This window comes from Falco peregrinus, chromosome 7 (genome assembly GCF_023634155.1).
Source record: "Falco peregrinus isolate bFalPer1 chromosome 7, bFalPer1.pri, whole genome shotgun sequence".
NCBI lineage: Eukaryota > Metazoa > Chordata > Aves > Falconiformes > Falconidae > Falco > Falco peregrinus.
Genome location: NC_073727.1, coordinates 84877959 through 84903693, shown reverse-complemented (window position 1 = coordinate 84903693; position 25735 = coordinate 84877959). Strand labels below are relative to the sequence as shown.

Genomic DNA, 25735 nt, shown 5'->3' with positions numbered 1-25735 from the left:
GTACAAAAAAGGCAGGCAGTGGGGAGTGAAGAGAGGCATCTGAACTCAGAAGTCTAGAACTCAGTGGCTGAAAGACAGTTGAACAATGCGAATATGTAAAAGCTGTCTTTAATGTTGTATGCAATTGACTCAGTCTCTTTCAGATGATTCACTTGGAAATTCGAAGAAAAAATCCAGCGTTCTTGAGACATTGGGACAGCCCAGGAAAAAAGAAACGAAGAAAAAGAATTCAGTGCCATGGTGGATATCTGAGGAAGATTCAGACGATGGTGGTAAAATAATGCAGTTTTGCAATTTTTTGGCCACAGGGGGTCAGGCTAGTACTTTCTTAGACTTCATACAGGCCTGGTTTCAGGTTAAGTTGGTGCCACTCAAGTCTAGAAGATTACAGTGCGAGTTTGTAAAGCATTAAAACCCAAATGTAATTGTTGGGGTTGTTTTTTTTAAAGGATCATACTCAAGCTGTAAGCAAGCTTTCTGCTGCTTTTTCTGTAGCTTTCGAGTTATTAAAACTTGTGAAGAGTAAACACGTCATTAATAGGAAGATAATTAGAAAATCAAAACCATGAATTCTGCTGAAATATTTGTGGGTGTGTTTTGTTACCAGCATGTTCCTTACACTGACCTTTTATAGATTTCTTTTGTCAAAACTGGAGAGGAAAAAGACCCATTTGTGTAATCTTACGCAAATTAAGTATTTGTAATAGGTTAGGGAAACGCATAAAAAGTTTTCAACAGCAGCTGATTCAAAGATGTGTGTCTGTCAATATTCTCAACATTTCCCTTGGCAAGAACTCAAGGGGAAAAGGACTGTGATTACATGATTGCTAGGCCAGTATTGACTTAGTCACATAGTTCTGAAAGAAAATACATTATTGTTTGTAAGGTTTCCACCCCTAGTTTTCCATGTCTTCGTTGCTTTCTTATTGGGTAGTAAAGCCTATGAGTAGTTTCCACAGAGTGATTGCCTCTTGTGCTTATAGTAATTGGTGAAGTCTTATTTTCATGATTTGTATGATTTATAACTGAAGCTTAACAGAAGGTTCCAGAATCAGTTTTTCACTTGTCAGAGTTAAGATACTGCTGGTAATCTCCAGTTTTAAGCGTAGCTCTGTCCTGTCAATGTTGTCATAGTTAGGAGTCGAATCTTAGTCAGCATTTGTGCCATTTAGGCATAACCCTAACAGGTGTTGTCTGGACGGCTTATCTGTCTCTAACCTTTTAAGATGTTGTTGGAAAACTCAAATGGATATGAGAGAGTTCCTATCATGTAGTTATGAGATACTACGATTTCCTTACAGCTTTTCAAAAACTGGAAGGACAGAGTGTTCTTGCTGGGCAAAGTGCGCGAATTAAGCTGTTAGCATGACCTCATTTTTCTACATAATATCAAAGTTTTCAGGTGTCTTCAGAAGTTAAGCATTCTTCCATGGTTTTTCTGAGATGCTTGAGGCAACCCATAAAGCACTTTGATGCTTCTCATGCTGCTTAAACCAGAACACACTGGAATAGGTACTTAAAAGACAGGGTGATTACAAATTTTAGAGGACAATGCTTGTGTGGGTTAAGTACAATGCAGAGCAGAATTAGAAGAAATAATGGGATTATATCAAGTTGTTCCAATTCTATCACTTTTATTTTTTCAATTAAAAATATCTTATCAGCTGTGTAATTTAACTAGAAGTAAAGCTATTAGGACTGAAACATACTTGATCTGCAGTTTATTGACGTATAAAATAAAAAGAGTTCTGGTAAACTTCTTAAGGTCTCAAAAAATGCTTCTCCTTTTAATAGGAAAACATTCTGAAGGTGAGCCTACCCAGTTTTGCTGGTATGGAATACATTTACTTGGAAAAGAAGCTAACCTGTTCATATTCATATTCTAGATGAAGGGGCTGGATTTTTTGGAGGAAGTTGAAAGTAATCTGTGTGTAATGCTTTTTGAATCAAAGCAAAGGTCCAATGTGTCTTGGCAGTTGGACATAATAAAACTCAGAATACGAACGTGGGGCAGATATGCTACATCTGTGTGCTGAATTCTTCCCCATGCACCATTTTTGCCAGTCAGATTGTTAGGATCTGTACCTCTGTTACCAGTTTCTGCATAGAATTCTGTGCTTGTGTGACATACACAGTAAGCCATATCCCACCACCCATATGCCACCTAGGAACAAGTATTGCCAAGCAGAGGGGCCTTAAAATTTTACCAGAGGGCTTTCCAGGCTCTGTCTTGGCAAGAAGAGGACAGCTGGGTGGTGTGAAGCAGAGCTCCTGGTTGTATCATCCCATCAGGAAAGGGCTGTATTTGTCACACCGGACACTTGGAAACGGTAGCAGCTGTATTAACGTTTACTGTGATAGATGAGGAGCTGCCTAGCACAGAAGCAATCTGTGTTATGATGAATGCCATTCTGCTAACTAGTTGTAGGGCAATTAACTTCCAGTCAGAAAACAGTCATTGGCAGAGGCCAGCTTGGCCACCTTCAGTATAAACTTGAGTTTTCCTCTGCGGTTGTGAAAGTACATAACTTTTATGTGGCTATAACTGAGAATGATGAATCCCACGCATAAAGGGTACACCCTACAAACTATGCTATGATTTTGGTTCATGTAGATACACTTGCAATATTTTAAAATGACAGGTCAGGTGACCTTAAGGAGCTTGGTATGGATAGGCTTCTAGAACTGCTCGTTTTTTCCTCTCTGTGTGTCTGTTTGTATTTGACATAGTACTTGGAAGCATGCAAGACAATCTAATGTTTTCCAAGAGATGTATGTTGTGTAGTACGTTGTTCAGATGTATTAATAGTGGATAAAGGCACAGAAGCATTGCAATATTAGTTACTGCACAGGGTGACTAAGAAGATTATTTAGATTTGTAGCTTTGTAATGTTATTAAGTGTGCCCTAAATAGTAAAATAATTGTCCTGCAGGAAAAAAATAATATTGCTGTGATGATAATAAAGAAATCAGCTGAATTTAATTTCTGAGAAGTGTAATGCTGACATGCTTTGTAATTTTATGGAGATCCTTGTATATTCTTCTAGGCTTGAACCTTCATGTTGGTTGGAGTTAGGACTTCATTAACAGGCTGTCAGCTAATAAAATTATTATTTTTGAAGTGTTTTGTCATCATGGACCAAATTTATGTAAATGTGTAAGTCTTACCTCCACCCACAGTGAAGCACTGCGTTACAAATTTGTGTTCCGTATATATGAATTGATGTGTTTGGCACTGTATAGAGATATTGTTATATTAACAAAGTATGAAGTCTGGGTAATCAGCTTGAGTAATACACCAAGCTGATAAATTGTTTCTGATTTGAGGTTTTCATTTTTAGTTACTTCATTATCTATCTATACCATGCTTTCTCGGAAAGGCACAAAGAGAGATGACTGGAAGACTAAATACACGCTATGCATTTTTTTGTTGTTGTTGTCTGATTGTTTTTTCCAAGGCATCTTGTTACAGAAGTGCCAGGAAATAGAGATTTAAACCAATATCCGATTTTCACTTGGTTTTGTAGATTAATGGTAAGCAGCATAGACTATTTCTGTTTGTTGGGCTGAGAAGTATAAAGTATATTTTAAAATATCTCAGCTTGTTATTCTAGGCACGTTGGAACTCCTTGTGCTTCAGCTTTAAACTGAAATGTGCAAATATGATTCAAGATACTGTCTTCCATATTTGACAGGTTAAAGACCTACCTCTAATGTCCTTTCTATTTGCTTTTGTCATTTAAATGCTGAAAAGAAATTGGATAATAAGAATTCTTGTCTTGTCTTTCTTGCCTGTCTGTTTTTGCTGTTTGTCTTACTCTTCAAGATTTTCAAACAAGATTTGTTAAACTGGGAAAAGAGAAGACACTGATGGAAAGCCATGCTGAAATAGTGGAAAATAGTGAACAAAAGAGTCCCTATTCAGATTCACAGTCTGGTATTTGATTAAATATGTCTTGTTATATTTATTCAATATCAGCTTTGTATCACTAGTGCGTTTTCTATAGAAAATCCTTTGCAAATTGTCCATTTGACCATAGCGCTGTCACTGAAAGCAAGCTGCCACTTACTTCATTTGTCATTTCCAGAAGAAAATAACAACGGTGTGAGCTTCTGCTCAGTTGTCATTAATGTCATTAATCACTACATATCTGATGTGGGACAGACAGTATTGAATGTAAGCCGTGGGGGAGAATAACTCTGAAGATCTGAACAAGTCAGAACGTTTAGTAAACAGAAAATCTCTTACACTTTTCTATTTCATACTCAAGAAATATTAATATTCACTGTCCTACTTTTTTTTTATTGATGTGATTCTTTTTCCCCCTGCTGACCAGTAGGCTGTCTGGTACAGGCTGCTCCTGGAACAGAAAAAATACAGTTGGTGTAATAATGACAAACAAAGTTTAATCTACAAGATTATTTTAGTCAGTGTCACTTCAGATTCAACCTTTTATGTGAAGTCACTTTTTATGCTATCTGAAGAGATACTCTGGAGCTTAATTAAGAATTATAAACATAGATCATGAAATACTTTTGTGTACAGAACAATAGCAGTTACCTTGTATCTACTAGTTGAAATGTGGCTTTGGTGTTAAATTCAAGCAGATCAATAATATTTTGGAGAGCAATGACAAAGAAATATTTGGCACCTGGTCTTTAGGTCACGTTGGTTTCTGCTATGTAGCCTGTAGAGCATTTCTCTGTGTTAGCTTTCTAGAGCATATATGCTGACCTGTTTTCATAAGCCTCCTTTGCATAGAAATAGCTATAAAGCATCTTGGTCTGGGAAATAAACACTAATACTGAATCTGTTTCTCGAATTAGGCTTAATATTTGAAATAGGAGCAATAGGAGGACTTCGGTAGTTATTTCAAATTACTGTTTTAAAAGGCATCAGGTGTTTGCATTAGTTATAACAGAAGGCATGCTGTCAACAGTTTTAGTTTCCCAGTAAATGTGGAAGAATATAAATCCAGAGAAGTGATGTCTCACTAGTGGACTTGGATGTCAGTTGAGGGAATAAAGGACCCAGGTGTTGTATTGGAACGGATATCTCATCACATATCCTCATAGTCCTGTTTCTGGATAGCAGAAGTATTTGGCCCAATCCCCTAGATGACTCTTGCTCTCTCTTGTGTCAAGGTAAATTCAGAAGACCTGTAACTAAGAGTTTTCTCTGAATTAGCCAGTTTAGAAGCACCTTCCACCCTGGACAATTTGAACAAGGAAAAGTCTTAACAAGTGCATCTGGGTAGCTTAAGGGGTGTAAAGTGTGCAGTGTGACTATCACGTAAGTACCATGAGAGAGCACAGTTTTCAGCATAGGTACTGTTATTTAAACTTAATTCTACTAATGTGAATGGAAGGTGTTTGGTTGTATTTGCTGCTAAGCGAGTCCTCACAAGGGTCTGAGCGAAGAACATGCAGTTCTTGTACCTGACAGTGATAAATTCACACTTACGTACCTATGTTTTTCTACTTTTCTTTGAACCAATCTAGATAATCTTTCAAAACTTGTAGTACAGAACTTCTCATATTGTTTAAGTAGTTTTACTAGTTTTCTTTGATTTCAGGTATTATATTGAGGCACTAGAGCCGTGTATTTGAATGCTAGGTACATGTAGAGTAAGAAGGAATTTGTCTTTTTTTAAAAAATAAGGGGGGGAAAGAGTTTTATTCTCAGAAGTTAATACTTGTAACTCTAGTTGTAGATTGAATTATCTATAATTTTCTAGCTATAAGAAACTGAACTGCATTACTTTTTTCAGAAGTGTCAGTCTGAATTCTCGCATCTTGTTTTCCTCTTTATTCCCTGTCTGTTTTGTGTAAAAACTTATAAATGTTTGTGTACACTTAAAAGTAGTTCCCCCTAAACCTTCTTCCAGTGCATCTTGCAGCAAGGCTTTATCTAAATTCAAAATGCTGGAAAAATTTCATAAGGACAAGAAAGATTCATATTTAAACAAAGAAGAAGGAAGCCTCACTTCTGACAGTCCAGGCAGTTCTGAGGGTAACAATTTTACTGTGTTTTGTATGATGTTAGAAAGGTAAAATGGCTCAATTCTAACAGTCCTGGACAGATTAAGGAGAAAAGAAGTTACTTTTTTAAATAGATATTTATCGTTGTAGGTTTGAGTACTTTGTATTTATGTTTTTAAACTTTTTCCTGGAAGTGTGGTAGTTAGAAATGTTTTTCTAAGTGAAACTCAGGCTCTTACTTAAATTAATTTTGAGTGGCAGAACTTCAAAAAAGAATATTATATATCGTTAGCCTTACAAAATATTGCATATGAAGATATAGGAGTTCAAGAAGACTGCTACTTCAAGAAATTTGTATGAAAAGTAACACCACACCCCACTCCCCCATGCCCCCCAAATAAATCACTTCTGCAAGACCCACACAAATCAGTAGGACTGTTCAAACAACCAAAAAACACACTGAAAAGAGACTTTGAAGTCCATCCAAGTGGATATTTTTTCCAAGTTTGATAGGTTTCTCAGAGTTCAGATTGTGTAGGGTGAATAAAAAAGACATTCTTGCCTTCATTAGCAATGGTAGTATCCCCTGTAATCTGGGGTGTGTGGCTGGGAATTGGAGTGGCAGAATTGCAAAACTCAATGACTGAAAAACAGTATTTGACTTTCAGATTATTATGGGACATGCTTTTTAAAAAAAAGCTCTGGTCTGGTTTGACAAACTTAACAAAAACTTAGGAAATATTAGAAAGCTTGCATAAATCCCATGAAGCCTTCAAGATCAATGCAAGTCTGTTCAGAAAGTTCATTGAGCTTGAGATGATTTAAATAAAGCAACTCAGGAAAACATTTTTCTCGAAAATTTTGTTCTGTTAAATGTTCTAATTGTCTTTTTCCCATCTCCTTTGTTAAATATCTTACATAGGAGGGCAGTGACAGTTTATCTTTGATTATGATAGCATAGTGCCATTGAAAAATAGGGTGTGGGAGGTCTGGTGAGATTATGGCTAATCTAAAGCTTTGGGGGGAAAAAAAAATAAAATTGTGACCCAACTGCAAACAGTCCTGTTGGCTGTCTTGGTAACTAGGATAGGGTGCCATCTGGGTAAATTACCTTAAATTACTGCATTAAGTTACCAGAGAAATGGACTATTCATATTTGTTCACTCCTGTTTAGTGTTTTGAGCTTTCCATTTTATACTTTTCAATGCAGTAGCAAAATGTATTTATTCAGGTGTTAACTTTGTATACGTGTGGAGCTTGACCTTTAGTTGATGTCTCTGACATTTATTTCTCCCATATAAGGCAAGTCAGTCAGATCTCTGTATTGAGGATGGAGTTCAAGTTAGATACAGGAGTGTGGAAGTAATTTCCAAGATGTAGGGTGCTTAGCCTCCCGATAAAATGTGCAAGGGGACTTTTGCCCCACGTTACATTTGCCCCATGATGAACTTTAGGTTTGTATGTTCTACTTCTTAACAGGGAGTCTCTTATAATCAGAATGCACGTGCTAAGGGCTGCCTGTAGGGAAGGAGGAGGTGTTCAGGCCCTTACTTTCTGCACCCTGCCTCACCCTGGGTACATTTTCAGTACTGAAGGGAGAAGATTCTCCATTGTCATGATATAGGCAAGTATGGCTTTTCTTAGAAAGGGCTTGCTTGGACCTGTGTAGAGGACAGAGTAACAGCCCAGAGCTGAAGCACTTGCTCAGCACATGGAAGACTGGTTTAGTGTTCTTGGTCTGAAGGGTTGTTGATGTACGCATCTCCTGCAGTCTCCTGCCAGCAGGAAATGAGTGTTGTCGGTGCTTCACCCCTCCCGCTATGTGCGCTACAAGGGCACAGCTACAGTCTAAACATCATTTGGCCAGACAGAACAAAAAATTCTGCGTTTATTTTACCAACTGGAGATTCATGTTGGAAAAGACAGACATGGTTTCTGTTCCCTTCTGTGAGAACTGTTAAATCATTTCATATGTCATTGGATTAAATGCATTAGCAGCTTTTCTCCTAGCCCTTCTCCTAAGAGAACCTCTGAAGAATCTAAATATAAATGTGTGTGCTTTAGGGGCAAGAAGGGACTTGGCACTGCTTTTTAACTAGTAATGTCCTGCAATATTTGGGTTTTAGTTTTCCATAAGGAAGTTAATAAGGCAGCATTCTATCCAAGAGCAGAAGTCACACAGAAAGTTGGGTAAGGTGATGTTGAACCCTCACAACAATGAAATTACAGTAAGGAGAGCAGCTGCATGTTGTAGTTGCATAAACATACAGAATGAAAGAACTGGGTGTTCATCGATGGCATTTCAGTAACTTTGGTTACTGTTTTTTACCTCAAAGCATTTAATTTGCAACAAATGAAATGTAGCTGGCTAAACTGATGGCTACTATTTTCAAAAATTTGCCGTGCTTTCTCTGGGGCTGGTAGATCAAACAATACGAACAAACTTTTAACAAAGAAGTGTTCTGTATATGGTTTTGTCTGCGTGATTGTTTTCTGTGAGTAATGTGACAGTAAGTCAGTTTTTACAAGCCTATTTAACTAATTAAACAAGATCTACATACCTCATAATAGAAATGGAAGTTAAATGAATGTGATTTGTGAGACCGTATCTTTGCTGTTGCAATATGAGATTAAAATTGGTGGTTGTGGAAGATGACTGGAAGACTGAAATACCGTACAAACAGCTTTTAGATGATAGTCAAGCATATTGCAACTTTTTTCCTAGGAATGTTTGGAGCCAATGGAAGCTTTGTCAAGATACGGAACACTTCACAGCCTATGGGAGAAAGTAATGAGAATATGCATGTGGAAAAGATGCAGCTTCAGGAGAGTAACGGGGTTGCTGTATCCTTAAGTAGAGACAGCCTGGAGACAAATGGTGAGAACAGAGAGCACAACCTTTTCATTAATTTAGCTAGAGCTAAATAAATTACTATTACAAGCAGTTTACCTTAATTCATTGCAAATCGGGATTCTTCACTTCTGTCAGTTGCATCTCGTGAACTGAAAGCTCCTAGTACTAGTTTGTGATGATATGATACTATTAATACGTTATGAGTCTGTAGTTGTTGTTACTTATTATGACTATTCTACATGGACATACAGCACAGACACAGTTAGTTTAATCTTTGTTTTGAAATTTAGATTCAGTTTTAGCTTCTGGGCCTAATCACAGTATCATGGGAGTTGGATTGGATACCTTGGAAGAACAAAAAGAAAAAGAGATCTTCTTTGCCAAACTTGAACAAGAAGCTTCCTCTACTATTGATTATTCAAGATTAAATAAAGAGCTGGATTCCAGTGATTCTGTCATACTAGCACCATTTGTACGGTAATTTAGAGGGAAGAAAAGTTGTGGACTGTTAGTGGTAATGGGCACGTGATGGATGTATGATTTCAATCAGGTTTCTGTTTGTTGTGGTTTGGGTTTTTATGAAGGCAAGGACAGAAACGAGCTTATTAAATGAAAGTAAGATGAGAACATGACTTTGTTTTAAGTGGACATAGCTACAGTCTTGTGCATAGCTTAATAGTAACTAGGATTTAACATTCTTAATTGTAAGGTGGAACTAAATAAAGAGTTAACAACTGATATAGATCAGGAAAGGTTCCGTGTCCCCTTAGACATGGTGTTACAAATGAATCTAGAGGAGAGATACAAAATTTTCATAGACTAGGGCAATCCATTTCTAATTAGTTATGTGAAAATAGGTTCAAACATGTATGAGAGAAATGGGTGAAGGGGGATTTCAGGCTGCTGCTGCTAAATATGCTGAGTGCAGAGGAAAATTCCAATATGAAAGCAGTTGGAGGGTCAGAATTCTGGAGAGTTTTCTGTAAGGACAAAACTTTACAAGAAAAGGGGAAAGCAATTTGTTTGTGGTTTGGTTTTTTTTTTTTGTTAACACAGAATGAGAAGGTCGGAAGACAAAGCAGACCTGATGATAAAAAGCTGTTCGAGAAACTAATGTAGATATTGGAGGGAATGCAGAAAGGGAGTGATTTAAGAGTTAGATTGAGACTTTTAACTATGAACAGTTGTAAACTTAAATCTTTAATAATTGCTAACATTTATCTGCCTTTCTTACCTATGATTTGATACGATGGATGGATTCAGGTTTTTAATTCTATTGCTAATTGTAAGAAGTATTGAAGTTTGGAGTTAGGAAAAAGTATGTTTGTTTGCTGTCCAAGAAGAGATTAAAATTTTCATTTTGTTTCTCAGAAATGAACAAACTGGAAAAGGAGCAGAGGAGCCCGCACATGAAGAGAAATCTGGTAATACCATCTTTCTAAATTGTTAATTTGAAAATTCTTACCTTTCTTGGTTTGTCGTGGTGGTTTGTTTTTTGTTTTTTAATTGCTGTATGTACACTAAGAAATGCAAGAACTTCATTAAGAAGATTAATAGAAATGGAAGTGTGGATTAGTGCTCCAGTTCAAATGCAGAGTCTTCAGAAGATGTCATAGCAGGGTGTCAAGAGGATGGCGCAGGATCTTCATGTTTGTAGTGGGATGTAATTTAAAGGTCTGGAAGTAGGAAACTGTACTACAGTCTCATAGTTTCTTCTAGACTATGTGTTGCCTTTGGAGCTAGTCAGAAAACTTGACTTTTTTTAAGTTTCAGATTCATAAGATGGTCCAGCATCCTCACTGAACCTTTTTGTTTTGAGTAATATGTAAACCAGTTGACTTCTGTTCCCTTATCACCACTGTTGTGGGTAAAGCTTTTTTTATCTGAAAAAAATATTTTATCTGTAGTTCTTACATCAAGCCTTTTAGGCTGCCTTTGCATTATGACTGTGCAGCTGTTATTCAAACAGAGGGCTTTGTTTGCTTTTAGTTTTGTGCCCTTTTTTTAAAAAAGTGGATTTGTAATCTAGTGTGATATAAAAGACAAACAGGAAAAACAGAAAAACCTGAAACCCAACTATCAATCAAAAAATGAAGAAAAAATTACCCTAACAGTGAAATGTGTTAATGTTTGAGTTACTCCAGTGTCTTAACTATCATCTGTATTTTTGTACCATCTTTTCATGCCTGAGTTTAACCTCTGTAATCTGCAATATTACTCTTACTTGATTTTTTTCCCCAAAAATTTCCATGCTGCACTCCTTTCATCTTCCTTTCACTTTGTCATTTCTCTTTATTTCACTCTTCATTGCTAGCATATGATAAAGAGTGTATTCCTGTAATTTAATCAACAGATTGTATTTTCAAATTTATATATTTAGCTGAACTTTAGAGCTGTCCTGTTGTCAGTCTGGAATTTCCCAGACATAAAGAGGCCGTTTTGTAAACCTTATCCCAGGAAATCTTTTCTCCTTTTTTCTCCTTGAAAGCTTGATTACTCTGTAGACTGCAACAGATCACAATAGTTGCAGCAGAGATGCTATAATATTTTAGCTTTATTCCTAACTAAGGGGTTGAAAATGCCTAATTGTTATGGTCAGGTTTATGAAATTGACACTTCTAATTTTTAGGAAACCTGTTTCTGTGGAATAGCTGGAAATAACCAAGCTCTGTGTTGTGTGTGTTTTGGTTTCAAACTGCTATTTCATCAAATAGCAAATGAAATAACATCTAATACATGTTCAGGAATAGCATAAGCACTTTGTGTGTCTTAAGTCAGAATGAGAAAGCTATTTTCAGCTGATCTCACTTCTCATGGTCCAAACCCAAAGAGAATGCTGAAATAGTGACTTCTTTTCATAGAGTAGTTTTTACATATGAGTTAAACCGTGTGTCAGTTGTATTGGTGACAAAATACAGAGAGAACACTATATAAACCAGTATTTTGCAATTCTTCTACATTTAAGCGTTACAAGTGATGCAGACATTGAAGCCTCTCGCCACAGGAGCTGAGTGGGGGAGATGTGCAATAGGGAATCAGAACTTGTGGAAGGATCTAGGTAACTGAAGAAAAAACATACGGCTTGCTTGTAAAATTCATTCTTTTTGACACACTTGTGTTTTTAAATAATGCTTACTCTTGAAAGTAGCCGTTGGGCCCCCAGAGCAGGTCAGAGGAAGCAGAATTACAGGTTGTGAGCCTAAAAACTGCTGGAGCTGTCAAAGTGGATATGCAGAGTACTTTGCCGACTAGGGGGGAATTAACACCGTTTCACCCCTCAGTGACAGAAAATTATTTAATTCAAGTATGCCTGGAGGAGACAGAGGTAAAGTATAATTGATCGTAAGAAAAACTTCATTTGAATTTAGAGATAATAAGTGTGACTTTGACTGTGGTTTTATTACAACACCCAGTCTTGAAACCTTTCTGTTGCTTTTGTGAAAGGAGTAATAGTGGCAGTACCTGTTCTTAGACAATAGATCGGGGAAAAGGAAATGGCTTTCCCTTACTGCTTTGTCTTCCTTGAATATTCGTTGTATTTGATGTTTATTTTACTGTTCAGGCAGCTACAGTGAAGACTTTGAAGAAGAAACAGATGCTAATCCTGCCTTTAAAACTGAAGGAAGCCAGATGAATGAGAACATCATGTCAGGATTTGATTTAAGTCCCCAAGAACAGGTATACCTTACCAAATGTTTATATTACTTGCATGATTTGTAAAAACTCTGCAATATATAACTGCAGATATAGTAAAACTTTATATAATATGTACTATCTTAAAGAAAAGAATATAGTCATCCTGCGACTGGTTTGTTCTATTAAGGATACACGCTTTCCTATGATAAATCACTGAAAGGATTGAGTTCTTCACAGGGTTTCGTGTTTACTCCTCCTTCGAATTAAGAACTGTGGATGAGCTCAGGTTGGAGCCTCAGCTTCAGAATACCTACTGGTTAATATCTTTCATGGAGCTATTAAGGTGGTGTCTTCACCAGCAAGTGACACAGACTGAGGGAAGTAGTTCTGTGAAACAGTTTGGACAGAAGACCCAAAATCTACACTGTCTGAACTTTGAGGGTATTTACTGTCAACTAGCTTAGTCAGATTTTTTGATGTGGAGCACGTGTTCTGATTTGGTGTTTTATATGAAAGGATTCCGTAGAGCAACCCCGTGTTCATTGGTAATGGGTAACTGTGGGGTTTTTTTATTCTTTTTAAGTAAATTTATTAAAGTAATATTTCTAATAAATGTTTGAAAAAGACAAATAGAATGGAAGTGTAATGTGCTTACTGCTACATTATTTTCTTTTCTCAAATTATGATTTAAGAGAACCAGGAAGGTGCAAAAATATTATTCCATTTATGCGGAGTAGCATTTACTTCCTAGTCACTTGTGAGTGGAGAGTACAGAATGCTGAGGACTTTCTGGCATCCTAAGGAGAGTTTTAGAGAAGTGCATATTCTTGAAGCATGAAGAATTGTTAATTCTAACTTCCAAGAACTATTCTTAGGTTTTAGGCCAACTTTTAAAGTTCACCTAGATTTTTTTTCCTGTGAAATTCAAACAGTAATATTGTTTTCTCTTTATTTTTGTTAGAAAGAAGCAAATGCTGGCATGCTGGCTAAAGGTAAAATATACTTTGATTAGTAGGAGAATATTAAATGTAACTCTGAAACTTGCTTACCTGATTTTTACTATTTTGATATTTTTGACCTGGTTTTATTATGTTCTGCTGAAAGTGTGGTGGACTGAAATGGTTAAAAGTTAATTTACATATTAGCACTTCAAAGTGATCATCAGTGTAATTCTTTATTTTACTACCTCTAGTCAGTACTCAGATTTTGATGCTTGCAATCAGAGTTTACAGTTTTTACCTTTAATGGTGTTAGAATATATAGCTTTTTTTGCATGTTTAGGACATCAAGATAAGCTTTGGTGTACTTCTAATTCTAGTGTACCCAGTATAAATAAGAGAATTGTGTTTTCTTTAATACCTGTCTTCTTGGGTTTAGTTGTATTACTTGATTCACAAGATTCAACTACAGAAGTTCAAAAGGCTGTTGGAACATCAGGCGTAGCTCTAGTTGAACATCATCTGCCTGAAGAAGTCAATAGAATTGAAATGAATGAAGCAGGTAAGAGTTGGGTTTTTTAAAAAAAATAAACAAACCAAAAAGCAGCAACAACAACAACAAAACCACAACAAAACACAACCCCCAGAATCTTTCTTTAGTAGATTTAGGTGGCTTTGATGTCTGTCTTCATTTGTTCGTAGGTTATCAGTGAATATGAAGGCCTTGGCTTTTAGTAACAGATTGTGAAAGGAGGAGGAAATATTTCAGAAAAAAGTCATGTTTCTGCTAAAAAGACACCTTTTTACGCTTGTTTTTTGTAAAGGTGCTTTTGATGTTGCAGTTTGATTTTTAAATACTATCTCCTTTTGTTACTCGTTGTAGCCAAAATTCTTCTGTGACAGCATTGAACACAGTTAAAACATACATTCTTTTATCAAACTTAGTACAACAGTGTATGCTACTTATATCTAGAGTATGGCTCTGATGGCATCTGTTAAAATAGTTATATATGCTGTTAGTGTTAGTACTGATAAAATAGTAAGGTGGGCAAGGGGGGTGGAGAGGCATGCAAACTGTAGATGAGACTGTTTAGTATGTACTAATGAACTTGGCAACTATTTATTTTTATTGTAAAATTGAGATTAAGTTGGGTTTTTTTTCATAACTGAAATCACTGTTCTCAGCACATGACAGACCAAGCTAGTAACTGAAACACGGGCTCCTTTGGGATGTTGCCCAAAATAGATAATCCTGTAGTGTCTCTTACGAGCTTGCATTTTTCACAGGCACTTCCTATGGACAAACCACCAGTGACATCGAAGCATTACACCAAGCATACCAACATATTGATCAGTCTTTGGGTGACACTGATGAGCAAAAACTGCACGATTCTGCAATGGCAATCTCAGAATGCTTAGTGCAAGGTGTTTCACAAAATAGTGACATCTGTTCAAAAAACATGTCAACTATTGAATCAGGTAAATACTAAAGGCAGGCATGTATTGTACAAGCATGTAAAATGAGTGAAGTAGTAATATGTTTAATACTTCATTTATGAAACATTTTAAAATGTTGTCCTTTTTAAAAATACTTTTTTTCTAAGGTTCTGTTTTGTTTTATTTTGCACTAATTAGATTTACCTACTGTCGAAGAATTGATGAAACCAATTAAAGGACATTCATGTAATGTCAGAGGGTTTGATGTGGAGCCTGAAAGGTACTTATTTCAGAATGCATTGTAAAAATTGCTCTAACTTAAGTCCAATAATTATTTGTGAGAAACAACTTACTAAATAACTCATCACTCTTTTTCCTTAATTAAATACTGAAATTTCTTTGTCTTGCACCAGCATTATGGCATTTGCAGCGAGTTTGTACAATGCAGGCATTTGTAAAATGAAGATACAGAGCTAATTGGTTTAGACCAAGGATTCCCAAACTTGGAGTGAGAAGCGTTGATGTTGATGTTTGTCAATCATTTGGAGCAGCGTTCCTCGCTCACAGCTACCGCAGGATCTCTTCTTTCCCAGTCTTCTGCTGTTTCCCTTCCCCCGTACATGGATTTCAGCCTACGTCCTATCCTAACTCTCCAGCCTCTGTAATCTAAGATCAAATCCTCTTATTCTGCTTACTCTTGTGATTTTTACTAACCTGCGCTCCATACCTCTTTCTGAGTTGCTCCAGCTGTCGTGTCTAGAGCAGAAAACATAGGCCCTGGAACTGTCAGAAATAGGTTATGATTAGCAAATGAGTTTTGGGAGCTTATCGTGTACCTACACTCAGCGGAAATTACCATTCGTTGTTTTATTAGCATTAATTGCATGCTGCAGATGTTCATCTTGTAGCTGAGTTCGGTACCTCCACAAAAACAGTCACTACTGGGAAATAGCTTTTTGTTCCGCAGTGTGGGCGTGAATCTGTTTACATCTGCAGGGTTGCTCTTAAAAGGGGCCTAGTGGCGCTTTCAGATTCAAGCAGTCTTTACAGCTGATACCTAAAGGAGTATCACTTTTCCAGAGCGACAGAAAAGCAAAGGGCAAAAGTCTTGTTATGTGTGATTTTATTCCTTTCTCTTGTAGTCCTGTGAAACTGTTAAGCAGCGCAGCAAATGACCTTGTCAGCCACTCGCCCTTTGAAGAGCACCAGGATAATACAGTTTGGGAGACAAACTTACTTGAAAACAGAGAAGAGGGCATCTTTCTGCAGACAGGTGTGAATGGTGATAACTTTCAGAGGGTGGCTGAGAAAGAAATTCAGACCAGTGAAGTACGGCCTGATGTACTAAGAGAAAAAATAGTACGAGACTTTTTGCTTTCAGAAGGCAGCAAAACTAAACAAGTAAGTAATATCAATCAGATTTTTATTATATGGAAATATATTTAAAATGTGTATGTTTTTACACTGTCTTTCATTTGATTATGCTGTGACGTTTAGAAATTGAGGCTGTTTTTGTTTTTCTTGAAACTCTCACGTTACCATTGCTGCTGTTAAAGGTCAGGCAAATCCACTGGACTTTGGGACCAGTGGGATTCTTCCTATCCCAGCCCAGTATGTGCAAGACAGCTGCAGTTCCGTGTCCCCAGCTCGAGCTGGTAGTGGGTCTAGGCACATGTTCCTATTGAGGGAGCACACATAGGCTCAGAACAGAGAGCATATCTACAGAGGACAGTCAGAAATACAGTTCAATAAGAATATAGGAGACACTGCAATGATCGGTGTTGGGCTTTGTCAGACAAATGTACTGACCAGCAACCCGGTCATGTCACCACCTTCTTTAATCTTATTTTCCCTCTTTATTTCCCAGACTTGTTCATACTTGATCCACCTTAATTTCTCCCTTTATCTAGTTTTTATCCTTTCAATAAACATCCTGTATGTTTTGCACATTCTCACAATCCTCTCAAACACTGCATAACACGATTTGCGCAATTCCAGATCTTCTCCCTGCATCCCCATATTCTCTTCTCCCCTGCATCCCTTAAATTAGCCCCACACTTCTTTAGGCAACCACCTCTTCTATCTGCAAGGCGTTGCAAGGAGAGAGAGTTGTTTGTCTGATTTCTCCTGGTGGATTTCCCACCAGGGCCAGAGCTCAGCTTTCTTGTTTGCTGGTCTGAGGAGTTGGGTGCTCTGTTTTTGATGATCGAGTTTGGCAGGGTTCCTCTGCCTGCCACTGTTCCTTTCTTCATCGCTGGGCTTCTGTGTGCACTGTGACTAGCCTTTAGTCACAAGCTGTGCTTTTGGTAAGCTAAAGATCCTGTAATGTAGTAATAACTTCCCAGAACAATTAAACAGAACCAGTACAAAATACCTGCGTTTCATATATTTCTGAAGTAGTAAAATTCTGCAAAATTACATACTATTAATTCAGTTTAAAATAATGCTTCCCACTGCCCCAAGTCTTACAGCTGTGTAATTCTTGTAACTGCTTCTGTGTTCTTTTCAGTAATGGAAGCTACCTTCAGATTACACTAGAGCCTAACACTTGTTCTAAACGCGTGCGCTCTTGTCACAGGCTCTTCAGTCTGGTTCCTTGAAGAATGAAAGATCAGAGTCAATGACTACTAAACCAATGTTACACAAGAATATCAGAAGTCCAGCACCTTTACATAAAAAGAAATCTTCATATGGTCCACATGGAGTGGTTAGAAGTTCTGGGTATGGGAGACTCACTTCAGTCTCAAAACAGTCTTCTCCAGTTAATGAAAAGAAATCACCAAAAGAAACTTTCAAAAAGACGAGCATGAAAGCCAAAAGTCCTGCAGACAGAGCAAGATCTAAAGGTAATTCTGTTGCAAGAAGTATTGAGTTTTAAGAGCCAGAGAGCTTTGCTGTTCATTCTTCACATTAAAAAAAACAAAAACAAAACCCAAAATGTTGGAGAAAAAATCTAAACCCAAACACAATTAAGTACTGAGTTTTCTTCAATATCAGCACAAAGTTGCTGGAAGAGACTTTTAAATAAAGCTTTGCACTGTTGTCTTGTTTCATTTCTACTCCCGTATACCACCACTATGTTTGACACTTACCTATTGTTCACCAGTAGGACCAAAATAATAGAAGAAGCTGGTGTTCAAAGTATCTACAAATTACATTTTTCATTACAGTAAATGCAGGGATTTGCTGACACACTAACTTCTGTGTGTGATGCCGAATTTCTATTCTCAGCTGCTTTTTTTTATCTTTCCTAGACTACAAAGAAAGCACTAAAAAGAAAATCTTATTTTCTGTTCATGTCTCTTGTAATGCTAAGGAAGGGAGAATAATAGCATTGTAGTCCTGTGGAAGCTGAGTTGCAAGTGAAGGACTGAACGTACTTATTTTGGGGTGAAGCCTGAAGAGTTTCATGAGATAGTTCAGCATCTTTCCAGATATGTTTGCTGTCTCTCAGGGAAGCAAAAATAACTACAGATGCCCAGGTTTTAGCACACTTCTAGCATGTAATGCTTTAAAAAAACATACAAGTAGTGTTGGGAAAAGCAATTTAGGATTATGTTGCCCGTCTTGGGGAGATGCTTTAGTGGCAGCTGTCAGACTAAGGGAGCTCAGTTCCTCAGCGCGTTGCTGTGGCACTCCCTGGAGAAGAGAAGGGTGTACAGCCAGATGGAGGTGAAGTGAATGAGAGTCCTGAGAGTCCACTAGCCTCATTCAAACATGTTCTTCCTTCTCTAGCTGTAACCATTCTCCATAGCAATTTCAGATGACTTCAGAAGTTAATCCACCAGGATGCATTCTGCAGGGACCTCTAGCTACAAAGAGAATGGCATTGAATCAAGCAATGCCCTAGTCGTCAGTGCTAAGGGAGTACCTTTGTGGGGGGATAGTTTTGAGAAATGTAAAAAGTATTAAATTCAGAAAATTATCATTGCCTGCTTGATTTCCGGTATAAGATTCTGAAGCAGGAGCTCTCAGCTTAAACTGCTGTAGGCAGAAGGGAAATGTCAGTTGTAGTTACTGTCTGTTTTCCAGAAGACTAAGATGTGAATAGTTCCATGTATGTTAGTTACTTTCGAGGGGGAGCTTCCCTGATTTTTAGTTTCCAGTCATGTTGCTATTTGATGCAATAAGTAAATGTGTGTCTTTATGTGCTGTCTGTACTCCAAAGTCCATCTTGAAAATTGCGGTGGCTTGGCTTCACCATAGCTTGAAATACATTGTATTTCTGTATACTTGGGTAACCGGTCACAAGTCAAGTAGAGACCTGAGGTTAACCTTATTTCATGAAGGGTTTATTATCCACCTACTTGTTTCAGTTGTTCCCTTGGGTTTTGTTTTATTTTGTCATCAGTTCCTTACTTAAAAAAAAATACATTTTCTGTAATGTTTCATTGCTCTTAAGTTTTTGTATTTAATTCAAAATTCAGGTTGTAGAATACTTAATTTATCTGCCTAAGAGGTAAATCACGTGAATAGATTATTTTTTTTAAAGGACATTACATTCTGAATTTAATTTTGTTCTATTTTACTTTCTGCCTAAACGAAGTAGCCTTATTTGCTACTAGGATAATAAGATCTGCAACAAATGAACCAACTTTGGAGGGAAGTGTTAACAGAGTTACATCTGGCCACTCAGTTGTTAACAATCTTGGACACCAGGCTGTGGACTATGGCAGACAATATCAGCATGTAAGTAATAATCACTGATGCTCCTAATTATAGTATGTACAACTTGGTTTGCAAGCTTATTTTGACAAGCTTTTTAATAATTTTATTATTAAAATTAATTAAAATCACAAGATTGGCAAATGCTGAAACATTGAATAGACTTTCCTTTACTGAAATACTAGGTTTTGCTCTTAAAATATACAGGTATAATTATATTGCTTTTCAGTTGCTTGGATAATTCTGTTGCTGGGTGGTTCTGTGTACTTTAAAGTTGGAATGCTTATTGATTTCTGAAAATTACTACTTTGTGATAGAGGGGAAAATCTAAAATAAAATTATTCTGTTATGAATGTTTAGTGCTACTACTGGTTGGGATTTATTTTTTTCTACTTGTATTGCATTATATATTTAATAGTATTTTCTGATTTCTCCAATATGACTGAATTTGCAGTACTATGATGGATTTTCCTTCTTCCTTATCAACTGTATAAAAAATTTATTCGTTCAACACCTAAATTACTACTGCTTTTCAAAAAGTAAGAAGCATAATAGAATAATTCTGGTGGCTGTTATATGAGAGGTGTTTGTTTCTTGTTGTTTTTGGGCTTTTTTTCCTCCCACATACTTCAGAAATGAGAAAGTAGCTCATTAAAGTAAATGCAGGATGTTTTGCTGTGAGAATGGTGGGGTTTTTTTCTTGTCAAGTGCCTTATGTGGTTGCTGAGAGCCAGACAAGCCAGTTAAAATTGATGAGTGGAATTTTTTGTAAACAGTCAGCTCAGTGTAATGTTTCCCTGAATTTCTTCTCTTCACTAGGATTTGTCATTGTCTCCTATCAGAAGTTGTGATAGAGAACTGTATTTGCTGAAACGAGTACAAGTTGCAGAGGAGGACCTGAATGCAGCTCGTGATTTGATTCAACAGCTGACAAGCACAGTTTCACAAAAAGAGAAAGAAATAGAGACAAAGATGGGAGAATTGAAAACACAGCATGAAAAAGAGCTTTCTCGGCTGGGTCAGGAAAACTATGTTCTTCAGAGTAAGGTACTTTATCATCTTGTATCCCATTACTATAGAATAGGAAAAACATTGCTTCTGAAAATTAAATTAATGCTGTTTTACATGAGTTGTTAATGAAATCCAGATTTACACACACTGCTAGTTTGTAAAAGCATACCTGCTGTTACATTTATTGCCCATAAGCCATGATCTTTTTTTTCTACAGAGATAAACTGTTACCCTCATTTCCATTAGTCTATTTTGAGACTTCTGCATCATTTTACAAAAATTTAACTTGCTCTTATGTTAAAAAAAAAAAAAGCGTAAGAGATTAACAGATACACTTGTTAGAGATAATTACTTAGCTGTTGAGATATTGCTTATTTTAGAGATAATTACTTAGCTGTTGAGATATTGCTTATTTTTTTGATGCATTGAAAAATGTAGTGTTTTGTCTGTATGGCATATTTCCAGGGTTATTCCACTACGCCCTCCTGTCTAGATACATAAGAACAGAACAGGGAGGGTAAAACTCTGTTAACTTTTCCCAAACTTTTTTATACTTTGTTCCCATTTTGTGATGCTTCTGTAAAACTCCAATAACAAGATTGGCTCATTGGTCTGCTTTCATATCATAATGAAATGTTGATCTATTTACATTGTAAAAGTGTAGTGTTGTAGAGAATTCCATGTTGCTAACAAAACTTTCTTATTAGTTTTGTGTCTTTTTTCTTTCTGAAAGTTAAGAAGTATGGAAGAACTGACTCAAGAGAAGAGATGGACCCATCATACAGCAATAGCTCCTGTCACCGAAGAAAAACTGGCACAAATACAAAAAGAAATTGAAGATCAAGAAGTCATTATTCAAGGTTATCAACAGGTATACCACGCAGCATATTGAGCTGTGTTCTAGCCAGTTTCAGAAACAAAATTTTTTAATGGTTTCTGCTTTTCTGTTGAAAACTTGTTTCTTGCTACCTAAAAAGCGGATGAAATTTAGATGTGAAGGGCAAACATGTATTGCACGTTTTAGAAGTACTTCACACATCTAGTTTGGGTTGTTTGTCCATGATTCCTTGTAACTGTTCTAAATTGTCTGACAGTGACTTGTCAGTTGAGAACTGGGAAAATACTTTATGGCCAATAAAGAACCACAGACTTTTTGCCCCAAATCCAAAAGAAAACTAGTATTTTTAAGCATTGTTAGAAATCTGGGGGGTTCTATCTTGCAGATGTTTTTCACAGGATCTAAGCAGCTGAGTTCAAGGAAACCTTATTAGTGTGCCTGATTTTTATTACTTAGTCAAACGTAGAAACAGATAATGCAAGCTCAATAATCCTTTTGAATGCTTGCAGCTATAAAACCAAATGGGTTAGTTTAGCCAGCTTCCAGCTGGTGCTCAGTGGCCTTTCTTGGTATGGGCGCACTGTCTTGCCGGAATGGCTGTGAGCATCTCAGATTAGTGATGATTTGTGTCCACAGTATTGGAGCATGGGCAGGCTGAGCTCTGATCTGTCGGCACCCATCCACATATGCAGTTTTAGAATATAGTTGGGGTAGCTTTGCAGAGGAACTGGCCTAGGATTTCCAGAGTGAGCAGGCACTTGGGCAAGATTGTAGAAGTCACTGTAAACTACTCTAGCATAAAGATAATGAAAGTATATATCTATTTTAGAACCTTAGTAATAAAACAGCTAATGTTTTCTTCCACTGTTGCAGTATGCAAACCATGCAAGGCGTAGACAATTGTTTTTGAACTGGACAAAACAGAAATTTATGAACATTCTTTAACTTTGTGTGTCTCAACTTAGGAAAATGAGAGGTTGTACAAACAAATGAAAGAGCTACAAATCCAAAACAAAAAAAATGAGGAACGGATGTTTAAGGAAAATCAGTGTTTAATGTCTGAATTAGTAGCCCTAAGGTAGGCTCATTTAAACATCTGACCTAAAATCTCTGGAATTTTCAGCTGTGTTTATTATTTTATTTGTGAAGAATCACTGCAGAGTCTTATCAGGTGCATGTTTTCCAGTGCTTCTTGGGTTTGTGGTTTTGTTTTTTCTTTTGAGAATTGATTTTTGTTGGTGGAAACTTAATTTAGTCGTCTTGCTGATGTTGCAGACCTGTGGGAAGACTGGAGCCTTCCATTTGGGGAATAGTCCAATGCTAAAATTCAAATATTTTTATTCATATCAGAATGTGATGTATACTACATTGTATACTACACTTGTTCTGGTATTACGGCTCTGCTCATGGGTCAGAATGTTTTGATACTGTTGTAAGATACACAGTGGATCAGGAGCCACAAGAGATCCTGGTAGTGGTGGAACCATTAGATTCACTGCAGTGTACGTATCCTTTGCTACTAATGAGGAAAAAACCTAGCAATTGCATGTACTCCTATTTTACAAATCTTTGCTTGGGAGAGACCTGTACATGAGTTCCACTGATGCAGAGTAGGTTTTGTTTCACTCCCTTTTGTAGTCCCAACAAACAAGTTTGTGCAAGGTGAGAAGGTTTTGCCTTACAGGTGGAATTTTTTTGGTGTAAAGATGTACTGCATAGTTGCTTCTTTCTTTATTTTGAGACTGCACGGATTGACTTCATGGTACTGGGTGGGGGCTTTTTTTTTAGTATGCCAGGTCACCACATTGCATAACTGGTTTTGCTGTTGTCATTTAGAGAAAAGATAGAGAAGATTAATACCCAATCACAAATCGTGCAGGATTCTGAACCAGCCAGAAATCAGAGTTTCACAGAATTGATTTCAGAGCTTCGAGCAGCACAGGTAGGTATATACCAACCTTTTTTCATGTGTTCTTACAAAAAACACATAACCATCCATATTGTAGACTAATAATGTAAATCTAGTGGATCATGCTTATTTGCCACACTTTCATATCACAAATGTCTCATCAAATGAACTTTCAGAAGTAATCCCCTGAGACATGCGCTGAAAGAAGTGCAACATTGCCCTGTTTACTGGCAATTCTGAAATGTCTTGTGAGAGCTTGCAGGAAGTAGTGATACCTCTATCACTTTCCTGCATAAGACAAATCCAGAAGGAAGTTTATCCCTGCTCTTACAGAGTAAGTTCTAGAAAAGAATGCCAGAGTGAGAAGAATCTTCTGTTGACTCATGTAACTCTTTTTGTGTTCCTGCAAATGCTTGTGGTTTTGAGGGTGGATGTTTAGTAAGCTTCATGTTAAAATTAAAGGTTTTCAGGTACTTCCATTGCTCTGCTTACTGCAAGTAGGTTGACTGTTCTGGTACATACTTCCTCTGATAGCTAGACCAGAAATTAAAAGATGCTTCTTCTGGTTTAGTTTTTGTGGTGGTGGTGGTGTGTGTGTTTCTTTGTTTTTAAAAAAAAAAAAGACAACAACTGGTTAGGTAGGTCATAAGGAAGATCTGGATCCAGGGAGCTTCAGGACCAGCGGAGGTGTTCCTGGTATTCCTGGTCTGATAGTGCTGACTTAGAGCTCATAAGACTCCAGGGCCATCCCTAGTTGCAGCCTCATAGGTGCTGTTGCTACACTTCCCAGCCCTTGGGACCAGCCAAGTAATGAGACTGGACACAAGATCCAAGGATGGAGAGGGACACACACACCACACTAACATGGTCAGGCACACAGATAGCAGGGAGAGTAGCGCCTTTGCTCGCGCCGCAGAAATGCAAGCAATACTGTTGGAAACACAAGAAGCTTCTGTGGCCTGATGCTGTTCAGCAGATCAGGACAGGAGTTTGCTAGCAGTAACACACATCTGTGTGCATGCTGGCCCTAGGTACTTGGCCTGTTTACTGGCTGGCCCCAAAATCTCGGTCCCCCAGTTGTGCTTCCTGTTGTGTCCCTAGGACAAGGGCCTCCATCTCCAGAGGTGGCACTGGCACTGAGACCTTTCATCCTACTTAGACTTGAAGTGTGCTACTGATGATATATAAACAAACAAAACAGAGAGTGCATGCAGAAAATGGTGAGAAATAGAATTTAGTAAGATGAACTGTTGGACAATATATCTGTTCATTTAAGCTACAGTCTTGAGTCTTAGAAATAAGTAAAGCTATTTTCTTTATTGACCCTTTCAAAAGGCAGATGTTTTCTACTTCGAAGACAGTTATGTAAGACTTACTAAAAAAAGTAATTTTCTAATGTTAAGCTAAGTTTTCCCATGCTGTGCTATAGCAAGGCCTGGAAATAATAGCAACATTAGGAAACCTCATTGCTGGTGTGGTCTGACGCAACTGTTGTGATTTAATCGTTTCATGGTGAAAGAGCCTATTCATTTCTTTTGCATGACAATGTCTGTTCAGTTTTACTAAACAGTTTAGTTTTAGTTGTCTTACTGTTTTCTCTAAAACTCAGAAGGAAGAAACTAAATTACAAGAAGAGATAAGACTTCTCAAACAAGATAAGCAAGCTCTTGAGGTAGACTTGGGACAAGCAAAGAAGGAGAGAGATCTAGCAAAAGTCCAGATTGCATCTACATTAGGTAAAGCACCTTCATTTTGTTGAATAATTTTGCCTACTCTCTGCTTCGCTAAATAAATAACTAAAACTTGTTTCTTTATTAGAGTATTACTTAAGTCAAATGCATCTAGACCATTTCCAAACATTGTCTAAACCTCTCATAAAAGCATACAGTGAAGGACATGCTGCAGTACCTTTGGCACTCTATTAGAACGCCTTTTCTTGTACCTAGCCAAACTTACTGTTGCCTGTTAAGTTTGATTTCTTGCCCGTCTTCCACTGGACATGGAAAACAGATGCTTCCATTTATATGGCAACTCTGTTCATAAGAAGAGTTTTACTATGTTGCATTTTGGTCTCCTATTTAGATCTTGCCCATTTTTTACCTATAACTTATGCCTTGCGACTTTTTTCAACATTCTTATCAGAACTCTTTCCAGTTTCACTTCAGCTTTCTTAATGAGAAAGGGCCAGAAACTGGACTCTCACTTCCAGCATGTCTCTTCTCAAAATGCCCTATCCCTCAATGACAGGAGTATGATCGATCTATATCGAAGCATGTATTTTGTATTGTAATCCACGTTGAAAATTTGTTTACTAGAATTGTGATCAAGAATAGATCCCCCTGGGATTCTGTTTTAAATATGTTCTGTGGTAAACTGTAAATTGTTGAGTACTTCCATGTATGAGAGGAGAAAGTTTGTTTTTTCAAATACTCTTGCATTTGAAGTCCTAATTAGGGTCTAGTTTT

At 37.2% G+C, this 25735-nt stretch overlaps 1 protein-coding gene across 7 annotated transcripts in view; it reads left to right on the top strand.

The window, feature by feature from the left end:
* CEP162 (centrosomal protein 162) overlaps nt 1-25735 on the top strand; it is a 47069-nt gene that overhangs the window by 6796 nt on the left and 14538 nt on the right. The window contains exons 1-20 of one of the 7 annotated variants that reach the window (XM_027781991.2): nt 137-272; nt 1795-3695; nt 3827-3937; nt 5864-6013; nt 8708-8860; nt 9127-9313; nt 10208-10260; nt 12399-12514; nt 13434-13464; nt 13850-13972; nt 14698-14889; nt 15046-15127; nt 15990-16248; nt 17426-17693; nt 19394-19536; nt 20332-20559; nt 21257-21394; nt 22327-22439; nt 23198-23303; nt 24880-25006. In XM_027781991.2, coding sequence (XP_027637792.2) covers nt 3653-3695; nt 3827-3937; nt 5864-6013; nt 8708-8860; nt 9127-9313; nt 10208-10260; nt 12399-12514; nt 13434-13464; nt 13850-13972; nt 14698-14889; nt 15046-15127; nt 15990-16248; nt 17426-17693; nt 19394-19536; nt 20332-20559; nt 21257-21394; nt 22327-22439; nt 23198-23303; nt 24880-25006 — 2623 coding nt within the window. In that variant the 5' untranslated portion in view covers nt 137-272; nt 1795-3652. Of the gene's footprint in view, nt 1-132; nt 273-1794; nt 3696-3826; nt 3938-5863; nt 6014-7461; nt 7607-8707; nt 8861-9126; nt 9314-10207; nt 10261-12398; nt 12515-13433; nt 13465-13849; nt 13973-14697; nt 14890-15045; nt 15128-15989; nt 16249-17425; nt 17694-19393; nt 19537-20331; nt 20560-21256; nt 21395-22326; nt 22440-23197; nt 23304-24879; nt 25007-25735 lie in introns of those variants that run through there. The other 6 variants (XM_055809883.1, XM_055809882.1, XM_055809884.1 and 3 more) reach the window with 6 other exon arrangements.